Genomic DNA, 14,919 nt, shown 5'->3' with positions numbered 1-14,919 from the left:
ATAACCAAAACTGAAATAATGATGATAATTATGTTTACTAAAAGAAATTAAGAATCAGTCAGACAGTGATTGAAAATTCAGATTCAAGGTTTTATTTATTTACAATGGGGAGAGCTAACTTAGCTACTCGGTCAGGAAACCAGTTTGTGCAGTGGAGAAGAGAGAATCTATAATTCATCATCCGTAGAGGCATCTGTGGAGACATTCTCATATGGGTCTTCATCATCTTCAACAACGGATCCACCATTCCCATTTACTACTATTTGGGAGTAGGTTTCTTTCACAGCTACCATGTCTGTTTTGATCTCCTCACATTTTTGGAGGACAGCACTGTGCAGGCCATGGTAAGCTTGACCAGACAGTCCTGAAGGGTAGCCTAAAAATCAAATTGGGATAAAAAAAAAAAAAAAAAAAAAAAAAAAAAAAACAATTAACCAAAACATCAATATTGCAGTTTGTATCATCTGCAAGCAGTTAAATATAACTATATGAAGTAAACAGAATTAAGAAATTAGTACTCACTCTGTGTGGCCAGGTCATCTGCTAGTACATTAGCCTGGTCCTTCAAGGCCCTGCAGGTTCTTGTAAGATGAGTCCAATGTTGTTTCATTTCCTCTAAAAGTATAGCCTCTTCCTCAATCAGTCTCTCCAGCTGCATCACCTTGTCAAAAACCTTCTTCTTCATGCCTAAGGAAGTGTCAGGTTCTATCAAGACAAATGACAAATTGAATAAACCACCATATTAAAATACTACCTCTTATTGCCTTTTTGAGAGTAAAATCCAATAATGGTACAATTCTTTGTCCCTACAACATAGGCAACAAGTGATTGGTGTTGAATCTACAGTGTGAAAAAAAAAGGGCGAGCCACCTTGACACATTAATCTGAGGAATGGCGAGTTGGCAAAAACAAAACGGTTTAAAAATAAAATGATTATAGTCTGTTCCAAAACAAATAAAAAACACATGTTGGGCCTCTTTCCTTTGAAAGTCGGAGTTTAATGAGTTAATCTTTTAAATGAAGATTCACTAAAACTATTAATGTCAAACTTTACAAACCAGAATCCCAAGGCCAGATAGGGCTTTCTGCTGCCAGAAGGTCTTCAACTGAATCTACAGATTCTGTGGTGGTTGGAAGATCATTGTATTGGGATATGGCATTAAACAGCTTTTTCTTATCCTCTCTAATCCGTCTTCGGATCTTGTGTCGCTGTTTGTTACGGTCTGCAGAAAAAACAAATAATTTTAAGGAGGATATGCATAATGTTTGGTCACTGTGCTAATGGACATCCAAAAGGCTCCTTACAAATTATGTTATAAAGCGCACATATCATCGGCGACTAAAAATACAATTGTATCAATAATTTTGACTACACCTCTGGTTTAATTTAACCATATATAAATAACCTGGAATGTGGCCTGGAATGTTCAAGTAATGGAGGGAGTTGGGTGATGGTAACACCTGGACAATAGGAAGGCAGGACTAGTTCACTCAATGTAGAAAAGGGTTATGTAAGTGGCTTAACGTGCACAGCTGTAGATGGAAAGACTTTGTTCATTGTTAAGATATGATCAAATTTAAATTATTAGATACAGCTATAGATCTCACATTTTAAAATGAACTCCACACGTACATGAAGGCATGGAGGCTACTTAACCGGTTACTCGATACAGATCCCTCTTTTTCTCTGCTGGATGCCCAAGAATAGGCCTTCAATCGAGATGTTGCAAACAGCCACTGGACATCAATCTGGTTCTGAAGTCATCTGGTGCTGTAAAGTATTTATGAAGGTATTTGATCAGTATCATGCATTTCTGTGCTATCAAAAATAGAACAACTATACTATTTCTATAAAACACCTTATACATTAAATATGGTAAAAGGAGGATTCAATAAGAAGAATGTAGTAGGAACACATGTAAAAACAAAAGGACATCTACAAATGTTCTGCCAAAGAATCTGAAATTTTTTTTTCAGTTTGCTAATTTTTCAAGGGTGAGTAAGTATTATAAATTTGAGGGAGAAAGCTACATCAAGTTCAATTATTAACTTAGCATTTCGAGCCATTTCTTCGTTGATTTTCACTTTTGTTGTTGCATGGTTTCTCAGTGAGGTTCTCCTACTGCTTTGAGGAGTATTTCACAACAAGTAAAAAAATAAATAAATAAAAATAACACATTTATCTATCTATAGAAAAAAGTACATACTTACTGTCAACTGCCCACTGTCTCACATCAGTGACCCACTGTTGCAGTTCCTCATCAGACCTTTGGCGTGCACTTCTTTATAGCCGCAATGTCTTTATTGACTTCCTTTGTCTTTTGGATAGTCTCAAAAGAATAATTAATGGAAAGTCACAAAAACCTTCAGGAATACTGAAAGTATTAGATACTTGGTATGTACAACTTATAAGTGGACTTTAGACAAATGAAATTTAACCTTCATTGGACAAAAATCTTTATTTTTTTACTTACCTTCAAGTACCGTGTAGACAAGTACTTGTGCAGGTTTCTTTTTTTGCGCTCATTCCATCCTCTGGCATGCAATGTGATCATATCTACTCGTGCTGTAATGATGAAGGCATAAATGTGCTTTTCAATTAGTGGTTAGTCACGGAGTATGTTGAATAAAAAAAGAAAAAAAGAAAAGCTGTCTTAACAATACATGAGAAACTGTAAAAAAGGACCACTCACCAGCCTTACTCATGTATTTTGTAGTTAGAGCCACACGGGACAAAAAGCTGTTCACTTGTTCAACTTCACCAATTGTTGTGCCTGCCCCTGTTTGATTTTTGCCACCCCACTGCACCTACAGCATGCACACCAAATGTCCAAACTAAAAAATATCAAGTTCATGGATATCAAAATGGTTAAAGGCTTAGTTACCATATTGTTCAAGAATATACATTTACCTCACATTTTGTAGAGTGCCCCTTTGCATGCATAACTGAGAGAAATGGCTTCATCTGAGTCAGGTTTTGCATTTCTGGGAATGATTGAGCCACCTTTTGAAGATAGGGCCAATATCGACACATGATGTCAGTGCAGAAGAACTTGCAGTTTGTTTTTGTGGCCAGTTCCTTCTGCAGAAACAGAGGGTATGCAAATATCTCGCCCCTAAACATGTTCAACCCTCTAAGCAATATGCTGTGCCTGCAAACTGCCACCTCTAGGCCCTCTTCATCACATTTAGTGTTTGTCTTTTTAGAGGTCTCCCTGGCTGCAGCCCATGTTGATGTTCCACAGATGCCTTTTCCATGTACCTGTAACAGTGTCATATCAAATATATTCACAAACTAGAGCCTGATTCACCGTGTACAATCCCAAATCTTTTGACAAATATCTTACTGGGATGGTCTTCTCACGAACACAATCAACAAATGTTGCTACATCTTTGTCATTAGCCAGAAAAACTCCATCAAAAAATGGTTGTTCCTCTGTCCTACAGGAAGATAAAAAAAATAAAAAAAATAATACATTGCTATGTGTACTGTGCTAGACTAACTGAGACTTGTTACATCACGTGTATATTGTTGCCCTCTTGTTGGTCTGATTGCTTCTATTGTTCTTCGGATGAAAGCGTCTGCTAAATTATTAAATGTAAATGTTATAATATACCCCTTTGTTTTGCTGAATCTGTATAGTTTTCTGTTTCCGTCTGCAGACACAGCAACTGTATCTGGGGTGCAAGCTGGGCAAGAGAAGTGATCAATGCCGCAGAGTTTTTCTCTTTTATGACGACAATATGTCCATTCAAGGAAAGCTTTTTGGAACACGTTGCCACAAATGTTACCACTCTGAAATTATAAAAATTTGAATACAGTGACATGCCAGTAAGATTTGCATAAATGCTAATTACTTTCCAAGTCTTACCCTTCCAAATTGTTGTGAGCGCTGTTGTAACATTTTCACAAATGCTTGTCTTGAAAGCCCAGGTGCAGTGATCTTCAGGTCCTCAAACGACGTGAAGAGGTCTACCTTGTATATGGTTTGAAACTCGACAGTGCCTGGCCAGTAACCACTAAACAACAGGTCAACCACCTCAGGTGTCCATGATGCAAGACAAGCTCTGCAATTCATCACTGGCAGGAAGACGTCATAGCAACCTGCAAAGATTTCAAAAGAAAATAAATAAGTAGTAAACACACTTTGGCTGTGTTTACTCTTGGCATTAACATGCGATCACCGTGATTTGCTCAAGCAGATCGGATAATATGCCAATCAGGACACGGTGTGTTTACACCTGTCCACATCAAGTGGCTTTTGTATCTGGATAACAGATTGGATCTCGCATTCCAGAAAAAAAAAGAAAAAGATTGCTTGTAGGTCTATTCTATTGGGTGCAGAGGCATTTCGGTTGAAACAAGCCCCATAATCAGAGCCTAATGGAGCAATATCAGACTCATATTCTTACTAGAATCTCAATATGATGACGTCAGGCTAGGGTTCTGGAACTTTAGGGTGCGAAAGCAAACATTTCAGTATATTTGCGAATCTATGTATTTTGCACATATCTGTATTGAAAAACCACACAGCTATGTGCACCAATTCCTAGAGAGAGGAGGTGGAATAAAGACAGTGGGTGGGTCTTGGGTCTTGTGTGACGTCCACCTGTGAATCCAGAACCGATGGCTGTATTGCGTTTACATTACACTGAGATACGAGTCCTCGACTCCCTCTGAACCTGGACACACTGATCGGATAACATTGCCATCATAAATGCGTTTACACTTGTCTTTTCTATGTGTATGTGGACAACATCCGGATACAGGTCGCATGTTAATGCCAATTGTAAAGACAGCCGTTGATACTTTTCAGACATCAGTCAGCAGGTTAAGCCAATAGACAAATACAATACGAAATATTGCAAGTCATACCATTTATACAGATGAGCACAACAGATCGTCCAGCTACAACAGCCAGGTTTTGAGGGTCACAATCACAAATTTTGTCTGGTCGTGTAATGGGCAGCAGACACACTAGATGAAAGAAAAAATATATGAACTAAAATGAAAACATGTTTTTAAGCTTTCAAGTACTTCTTACCTTGTTCATATATGACATTTTGGCCACTGAGGTCCTGCACAGCAGTTGATGGTGGGAGAGGTTTATAGAATCCATCTATAAGAGTCTCTCGGTTGTGAAAAACAAGATGTTGATGTGTAGAAACGTCACACTGGCCACAGTAACGGGGTTTCGGGAAACAGTCCTTGCACCTGATGACTGCTTGTTTCAAGCTGCAGTGATCACAAGGACCATAATGCACACAGTCTGAAGCAAGCAAACTGTCAAGGAGTTTTGGCCTTGCTTCCTCCCAGCGTTCTTCAGACAAGGTTTGCCTCAATGCCCAATGATGAGATGCTGCTGATCTGGGTTCATCACACTCCATTGCATTTTGGAGTTGCTGTAGTTGTAAATCTTGCAATAAAAAATAAAATTAGATTACAACTCCTTACCTGTTACAAGCTCGTAAACCAAGTGCACGAACTCACAAAACATTAAACAAGTAATATCTCAGATATTTGTACATTTCATATTTATCATAAAATGTTGGCACTTTTGTTCATTCAGAGGGACTTCGTGAAGACAGTGATACAGTTCCGATGGTTAAAAACATTTAAGGTAAACTTACCAATAATCTGTTGTGCATCTACATCTCCAAAATGTTGTTTGGAAGTTAAGGCTTCAGATGTGCTTGCAGTTTCTAGAATTATACAATTTTAATGCAGTATCTTGCATTCAAACAACAGAAAAGATGTAAATCAACATGAAATGGGATTACTTATAGGGAACAGAGAGGGGAACTCTTTTCCACTGTAGAGCAGCTCATATGAAAATGTATTTTACAAAATTACCGGTCTGTTAGTATAGACAGACTTCAGGGTATAAAGTCAAAGATATGCACTGTATTAATAGGCAATATTTTTTTAGCAAACAGTATTTGGTTGAACACATTAAATACAATAATCCTACATTAAATCAAAAACAATTGCTTACCGAGCTCAACTTCTTGAGGGTTACTTGAAGAGACAATGGTTGAGGCAACTGGTTTTCCAGATCAGTCTAGAGAGAAGTAAATGGAAAAAATTATTTGATTTACACAATACTTATTGAAAAATCAAAGGATCTAAAACCTCAAACCATACCTTTCTTTGGTTTGCGCTTCTCATAGACCAAGAATCCTTCTTTGTCTCTTTTTTTCCACCTAAGTTTAAGATCAATCTTTTTTCTTTTTTGTTTTTTAGGTGGTGTTTTGACCGCTTCCTCACTCTGTATTACTCAAACATAAGAGGTAGAACAATGACTCCGAACTATATACATTTTTAAGAAATAATAACATGATTCAGAATATCATTTATGGAAGTTGCAAAAAATACAAACAGTGGTATAGTAACAAATTCCAATGATCCATTTTCTTTTCCCACATTAGTGAAATACTGATTGATGCAGAAAGCATGCTACATAGTTTTATACAAAATACCTGCATCTCCTCCAAATCAGCCATTATTTCCTCAAGATCACAGTGTAATTCCTCCTCCATATTTTTCTCTGTAGGCTGATCAGATGACTCTCTCAGTCATTTAATTTTTAATATCTGAGGACCATAAAAAACAAAGTACACATAAAAACAAATGAAAATAAATGGGTAGTGGTTTGCAGAGGATTTCACATCCATGGTTAAGGTGGGAAACAACCTTGATGAGGTTTTCTTTCCCTACCCAGGCAATGCTTTAATAAATGTTTTCTATGGAAGGTAATTGGGTGCCGGTAATGCGTTGGTGATGCAAGTGTTTAAGGTCCGAAGCAGAGCAACCGCCTAGCATTAATCAACTCACCTGTCTTCGTTGTACTGAATGAGGCAGAGCGATAGTGAGATTACAGATGATTTTCAAATCTGTTAAAAAAAAGTTTTGAATTAATTTATGAAAACAATACATTTATAAGAAAATACAGGGTCAGTGACGATCTGAAAAATAAATCAACGCAACTTATTTTAGTAAGAGAACTGTAACCAAATTGCTATATAAAACATAGAAATTCCAGGCAAAGTAGGCTCACAAAGCCAAGAGCAACATTTGTTAGAGGTGGTTGTGCTGTTGCAGGGAAAGTGGAAACATCGAACTACATTAAAGCTGCTACATTAAAATGCATGTACAATATATAAATAAATGTAGTAATACGCATTCATATGCAATTATGGCTATGGCACAAGTTGCTGCTGCATGGAAAGACTAACCTCCTGTTCCTTGATAGGCTAAAAAAAAATAAAAAACTTTACTCTTCTTCCTCTTTGATATGACTGGAACCTGCAAGCACATGTTACATTGTTTGTTAATATAAGGCATTTGGCTACACGGAAATGTAGTTTCTTAGTGTAAGAACAAAAAATATTAACACCATGTTGTGCATAAAAAAAGAAAAGAAAATACACGTTTGTACGCACAGTATTATGGCATCACGTACTTAATTGGTCGACAGCATAGACCAGGGATCCTCAAATCTGGACCTCGAGATCCACTTTCCAGCAGAGTTTAGATCTAACCCTAATCAAACACACCTGAGCATGCTAATCAGTGCCAATCAATGTCTTTGGGCTCATTAGAAAATCACAGGCAGGTGACTTTGATCAGGGTTGGAGCTAAACTCTGCAGTGCATTGGACCTCCAGGGCAAGATTTGAGGAAGGGGGGCATAGACTGTATAAAAACATGGACGTAGTGTCAGTGACGTCACCCGTAGACACCTGAAGTGTGCAGAGAGGCCCGTCGCGACTCTCCCGGACAATCAAAAATGGGCAGAAAGGCGGGGGCTACTTGCTGAAGCCACGCCCACCCAGCGCGATGGCAGTGTCAACAGCGGCAATCCCCCAGTCACTCAAGTGGACACGCCCTTAATTATGCAGAACTTTACTTCTTAATATAATTTAAACGGATGAGTTATAAAAAAATTCACCCCCTTCACAGTTGTCATGAAGGGCAAAATTAGCTATTTTGGCCAAAATCATTTTTTGAACCAGGCTGTAAACATGTTTTTTTCTGCTGTAAAGTTGGGCATTTTAACATGGGGAGTCTATGGGACTGACTCCCTTTTTGCCGCCAACTCAAGCGGCCAGTCGATGAATTGCAGTTGTAGTCACTTCCTTATTGGCCTCACGAGAAAGAGCGGGAGGTTGGCGCTCGAGCGACAGTTTCATGGGATCTGTAGTTCTATACGACACAGATTAAGCATTCAAAGTAATGCAATATCTCGCATTTATTTGCAAATATGGATGCGCTCCTAACTGGCGATATGATGATAGTGTGCCGGGGTTCTGAGGATGTAACTTATGCGATGGATGTAACTTTATGAACTTCAGCTAAATCACCCAGGCATTCGCCTGCATGTCCTACCGACGTCATAAGCACACACATGATTCTAACGTTACATTTACCATTAAAGCAAACATGATTCAGGAAAACAACACATATCACTAACATTTATCACAAAAATAACACCAGTTAACCAGTTTTAGGATAATGGGATATACTAGTGTACATACCTCTGCTCTTACTGTCGATCACAATGTCATGCAGTCCTTCTCTTTAGCGACCCCAGTGGACGTTTGTGTTTCAAAACTGTGGCAATACGTACCAGGTGGTACATATTTGTGGCGCTGCAAAAAAGTGTGCAGAGGTACGTATTTCCCATGAGACCAGGTTGTTTTTATCCTTGTAATATTCAATATAGTGTCTGTCCTGACTAAAGTTTATGGCGTCTCAATGATTTCATGCAGCCTAACCACCATTAAATTCTTCTAATAAATCTCCACCTTGATATTGGTGCTGGTAAAAACTATTTGGTATTTTTGTGTGTGCTGTGGGCATTTATGAAGAAGTTCGCAAATTTTGTCTCATGTGAACGCTATCCTTTCTTAAGGATTTTGAGGAAGCTGTGGTAGCTTGGTTTAAACTTTTCACATACAATTTCTGTATCAAAAGTTATATATATATATAACACATATGAACATGCAAAATGCAGCAGTGAAGAAGTTCAAGAAAAGATGCTCTTGGACATTTTAACAATGCATTTATAATTCATACTCGGAGATAAGAAAAGCAACATCCTTTAATCAAATTAATCTTTAAAACAAAAGGGCAGCTTACTATACTGAGACGTGTGCGTGAAAAGGATTTGAATATGCAGAAGTGAAACTGTCTATTACTGCTGGAGCTATGTGGCAACAATATAAAATTAGGTTACATAATGAATGGAACTGTAAACTTAATCATGGGGTTTGCATGAACAGTCATTCAATTATTCAAAACACTCGCACATTTACACGAAATAATATGGATATAAGTAATTTATTGCCATGTTTCAAATTAAAATGGCTATAAAGTAGTTGTACTTATATGATTTGAATCATTTTTAAATATCATTTACTGGTACAGCTGCACATATCTACAACGTGAAGGAGGCATCATATCTACAGATCAGAATGTCAAATGAAACCTTTTGCTGAATATTTACTCACCCTCACCCTATAAATGACCCACCACCTGCAGGATCCTCGCATGCGATAGCCTAGTAGCCGGGACAACTTCTTGATGTTTACATAATGTAATGACGCAGTGCCATGCTCGAATTTCCCACAAAAACCTACCTGTACCACTCAAATTAGAAAACATTAATATAAGCTAACCATTCTGAATCAGGCTAATGGGCTGAATTGGAATGTCCGTAACTCTTGATCACTTAGAATCAGCTATTCAGTAGGTTTATTGTATATTATTATAATATAGATTATAGACTTCGGGGTGAGGATAAATGAAGCGCTATCTGCGATGACATCATAATCATGTTGAATTGTGGTCTAGCGGTCTAGCAAGGGCCTTTCCATTAAGCTTTCCTAGTCCACTTTGGGAAGTGGAAAAGTGGAACGCACTTCAGAACGGTGGAGTGGATTCTCCCGAGGGGAAGTGCTTAGGGAAGTTTGCAAGTGCATGTCTAAAAACGGAGTGGAACATAACCATGATATTTCCTTCCTGAATGAATCAACCATTTAGATGATTCGGTTCAATCACAATGACTCACTTTCTATCAGTTTTAATTTCATATTTGAAGTAGATTTTCATTTGTATGTATATATATATATATATATATATATATATATATATATATATATATATATATATATATATATATATATATATTCTAATATCAGTATTCAACATTTTATGTTTAAAATATCAACACAGTATTAGTGCATTTTTAACTGCAGGGTAAATATTAAAGTCCTGCATTAAACAGTGTGTGAATGCATCTAATGCAGCTTCTGTGTTTTCTCTGCAGATAATTTTTTTTCAATACTGATTTCATTTATTATTCTAATTGACTGAATCAATTTAAGAATTTGACTGAAAAGATGATGCAAACACACACAAATGTAAAAAGTTTTCCTATTAGTTCATTATGCCAAACAGTCTCTGGTTACATTTATAGTTTGCTTTATAAGCACATATGACAATAACTACATCACATAGAGCTATACAATGTTTATGATTTATAAATTATGAAATTATATCAAGACTTAAAACTAACATATACAGACAGGTATGTAGCTGCTTAAATCAATGTTCACACTAAATATATTTTCTGGCTATTTTCTGTATAACGTGACTGAATTCTGCTGAATCCTAAAAATGCAATAATGAAGCATTACTGCCATCTTGTGACTAAACACAACAAACTTTGGGTAACAGTTATTATGACCAATATAATGTTGGATTAATGTGGAAATTAGGGGCTTTTCAAACAAATAAACTAAACAAAAGAAAATGCAAATATTATTATTATTCAAAATAACTGAAAAAAGTTGATTTTTAATGTTCATATGTGAAATGTTACATTTCTGCTATTGCAATTTATATCTTATTAAGTTACATAAGCATTACATCTTCATCCTTGATTTGCTCTTATATGGCTCCAAGGGAAGTCCTTTCAAATCGAAAAGTTCCATATCACTTTCCAAATTATCACGGTCAACACTTTTGCATTAGTTGATTCTTCTGTCACGATATGTTCAGGGAAAGGGCAAGCAAAATACCTTTTCATTTATTTATATATTACTCTATGTAAATTGCAAAAGTGCAGTATGCTTTTCACAATACATGGCTTTACAAAACTTAACAAATCCCCAGTGAGCATGCCAAAACAGACTGTGCCAAAGAAAACTCTAATTAGATATTTAATATCCTCCTCTAGGAAGAAACCAAGATGAGAAATCAAGACAGAAAAAGCAAGATTACCATGCTCTTCTGAATTTAGTTCAAGCCACAAGTTGGGGAAACCCTCCTCGTGGGGAATGTGGATGGCACTTACTAGCCTGTTTGGCAGGAAGCTACCAAAAAAAAAAAAAAAATAGTAGAAACACTCAGTTAAACGGTCATTTCCTTAATGCGTATGACAGGATGATACGATCTCCCTGCCATGACAACCACATGACAAACAATGGCAATGCTGCCAACCCATACGTAGAAAACTTTACTGATGACCACCTTGACCTAACTTTCATGGAACTGTGTTTCCAAAGTATGAAATTAAAACACAGTCAGGGGACACATGTGAACATTTCAAAATGGATTTCTAACAACACTGGCACAAGCAAACAACTTTATCTTGCAGGCTATCTGTGAATGACACCAAAAGATCAAGTTCTCTGTTTTCACAAAATGGTATCACTGTAGTATCTGGATACGTCGATAAACATGTCTTTGTTTGCCAGCTAACCCGACACTCAGTTCTGTGAAGTCAGCAAAAGCATCCTTACCACAAGCCATAACTTCCTGCTGGTGTTTTGCAATCTAAACTTTGCTACAATTATTTTGTGCTCAAGAGTTTATACCTCAATTTGCTTAAGACTTCTTGAAATATGTTCATCCTGAATTGTAGATAGTGTACATGATGTATTCATATTATGAATGTTGTGTTATTTGTGTAGACTTATTGTGCATTCAAGACTTCCTGGAAAGTTTGTATTTACGAGTTGGTAAGTCATAATTATGACGTTAGTTCAAAATAAATAAATAAATAAATAAATACCCTGCCATGCACATTTTGTATGTCTCCCTAATCAGGCACACCCAGTTTAGTTCTAACAGTCTCTATACTAACGAGCTGATGAGTGGAATCAGGTGTGTTAGATAAAAGAGACATTAAAAAAGGTGCTGGGCAGGGGGGGCTCCAGAACAGGTTTGAGAACACAATTGACAATATTTAAATGAAATCCAAGAGTTTTCTGTCCCTCCATTGACAGCCTAAGCAACATTCACGTTGAAGGCCCAGATAGGTAGCAACACATCATACTAAAGTAGTCTGTTTCTTAAGTGGTTCAACTGTAATTTTCTGAATTCACGTGACTTTTTATATAATATAACAATTTGTATATAATATAATGACTATTGTACACATTTTCTTCATTTGCACTTCAATCTCCCATGTGTGTTGTCGAGAGCTTCATCTTCTCCAGACCACAATAGCTGATGGTCCCCTTTCACTTCCTTAGTAGAGGAAAAAAATAATACTATAGATGTCAAAGGGAGAATCTAATTGGAAACTTTTTCGTTAAACAAGCAACACATACCCATAAGTATAATATAACTGCAGTTCAACAGAAATGAACACCAGAGGTGGTAAAAACAGAGAGCACTTGCAATCATTTTCCTACACAGTTGTGATTACAGCTCCATATGTTTCACTTTCTGGATGTACAGTAATAAGATTGCTGGGTAGCTTAGATGGCACGTAAAGTAACTGGACTTACGAATGCAGAATCCCTGGGTATGAATTCTGTGGAAAAACATGACTTTCAATGAAAGGGCTTGAAGATTTCGAGATGAGATAAGCTTCAGCTCATCTGCATTTTTTGGTGTCTTGATTCTCATTTTTCTGTTGACAATAGCCCATAGATTCTCTCTGAAATGTCAAATCCTGCTGGAAAATGAAATCAGAATCTTTAAAAAGCTGGTCAGCAGAAGGAAGCATGAAATGCTCCAAAGTCACTGATTTCTTGGTAAACGGGTGCAGTGACTTTGGTTTTCAAAAAAAACAATGGACCAACAACAGCAGATGACATTGCACCCAAAATCATCACAAACTGTGGAAATTTAACACTGGACTTCAAGCAACTTGGCTATGAACTTCTCTACCCTTCCTCTAGACTCTAGAACCCTGGTTTCCAAATGAAATACAAAATTTGCTCTCATCTGAAAAGAGGACTTTGGCCCACTGGGCAACAGTACAATTCTTCTTCTCAAAAGTCACTTCTGTCACCCCCTCTCGTTGAGGAAATTTGTTAACATCCTTCACAGCCCTGAACATTGTTTTACAGTGTGCACCAATAACACACTTATCCTCATGTATGATGATGTCTGCATTGACTGAAGTCTTCCAGATAGTTTTTCAGCTCATGCCACAGAACTAGTAGCCTTAACTGGAGCATGAACGATTTATGAAAGATTTAATGTTTTCCATGAAACTTCCAAATAAATTAGCGGTGATCAAAGTGAAAGCACATCTCACAACTAACACTACAGAAGCTAAAGGTAATGCTCTTGCTGATGTAGCTTCTAAACAGGCTTGTTCTGCAACTGTACAAGTTTGTTCAGGTAGTACAGCATAGAAGACAATTCTCCCTCCTGAATCAATTATTGATCTGTACAAATACGTTCCTCTATATGAAGCATGGACATGGTTAGACAAAGGAGTCACAGTGGATTCATCTGGATGCTGAACTAAAGAGGGGAAGTATGCCGCTTCCGAATCCCTGCTGCCATATTTGGCTCAACATATACACAATTTGGGTCACAGTGGTCCAGCAACGATGAATCACAGGTTCTTAAATCAATGGGGGAATCCAAAATTCAGAAATGTAGCCACCAAAATGGTCAAGGGATGTGTTACATGTCATAAAAATAATGATGTGTCAGCAGTAGCTACAGCAACAACACATACTCCAGCTCCACCAGGACCATTTCATCACCTGCAAGTTGATTACATATGTTTGCCTCCTTGTAAGGTAAAAACTGATGTTTTGTTAGAATTGGACAAGTTCTTTAGATGGTTTGAAGCTTATCCAACAGGGTGTGCTACAGCTGCACATACTGCTAAATGTTTTGTCACTGATTTCATTCCCAGATGGGGATTACCAGATTGCAATGACTCAAGGTACTCACTCCACAGGACAGGTAGTAAAAGAAGTGCCTAAAATGTTGAAAATTAAGTGGAATCTTCACTGCCCCTATAGGCCACAAGCATCAGGACAAGTTGAACGAGAAAACAGAACTATCAAAACCAGGCTAAGAAAAATGCATCAGAAAGGAGTACCATGGTTTGAGGTGCTGCCAGCAGTACTGTGTAGTAGGAGAGCGTAACCTAACAGAGCAAAAGGACTGAGCCCTAATGAGATTACTACAGGATGCCCAGTTGACATGCCCAGTGTGATTTATCTTAGAAATGCTGATGCACATGAATATGAATATGATATTATATGATATGAATATGAATATGATATGAAGCCTCAGATGCCCTGATAACTTACTGTGAAAACCTCACAAAGGCAGTGCAGAGTGCCAGAGAGAGAATTGATGGTCATGACAAAGTCATTCAGAGACAAGCTGTTAGAGACTAAGTGGCACAGACACAAAAAGTGATGTTGATTACAGCAGATTTTGTGTTTCATCAGGAAAGTAAAACCTGGACTCATGTTTCACACTTTAAAGTTGTTCCCCCACCTACAGGGATGGGATAGGACACACAGACCAGTGAGGAGCCCAGGAAAGAACTGAATGCAACAGGCATCGGGTGCCAATCCTGCAGTGAAGATCCCCCTCATAGGCCTTCCCCCACCCACTTGTCCATCCTTACCTCACTGTTCTTTAGGC

The 14,919-nt window shown here is 37.5% G+C and overlaps 1 protein-coding gene across 2 annotated transcripts; it reads right to left on the bottom strand.

Moving 5' to 3' along the window:
- Positions 1-2,328: 2,328 nt before the first annotated feature.
- LOC113108546 (uncharacterized) lies at positions 2,329-8,697 on the bottom strand. 2 transcript variants are annotated; one of them, XM_026271734.1, is made up of 15 exons: positions 8,538-8,697; positions 7,237-7,306; positions 6,836-6,894; positions 6,146-6,594; positions 5,997-6,062; positions 5,632-5,703; positions 5,046-5,417; positions 4,877-4,978; positions 3,873-4,105; positions 3,618-3,796; positions 3,348-3,441; positions 2,912-3,262; positions 2,694-2,808; positions 2,475-2,566; positions 2,329-2,364 (listed from the first exon to the last, which is right to left on the bottom strand). In XM_026271734.1, the coding sequence occupies exons 7-15, from the start codon at positions 5,386-5,388 to the stop codon at positions 2,344-2,346; spliced, it is 1,530 nt and encodes a 509-aa protein (XP_026127519.1). In that variant the 5' UTR covers positions 5,389-5,417; positions 5,632-5,703; positions 5,997-6,062; positions 6,146-6,594; positions 6,836-6,894; positions 7,237-7,306; positions 8,538-8,697; the 3' UTR covers positions 2,329-2,343. The 2 variants fall into 2 exon arrangements, with proteins under 2 accessions (XP_026127519.1, XP_026127520.1); XM_026271735.1 differs by lacking the exons at positions 2,329-2,364; positions 2,475-2,566 and having other exon boundaries at positions 2,734-2,835.
- Positions 8,698-14,919: the final 6,222 nt, after the last annotated feature.

This window comes from Carassius auratus, chromosome 9 (genome assembly GCF_003368295.1).
Source record: "Carassius auratus strain Wakin chromosome 9, ASM336829v1, whole genome shotgun sequence".
Lineage (NCBI taxonomy): Eukaryota > Metazoa > Chordata > Actinopteri > Cypriniformes > Cyprinidae > Carassius > Carassius auratus.
The sequence above is the reverse complement of the archived record's forward strand: the minus strand, read 5'-3'. Positions and strand labels throughout refer to the sequence as shown.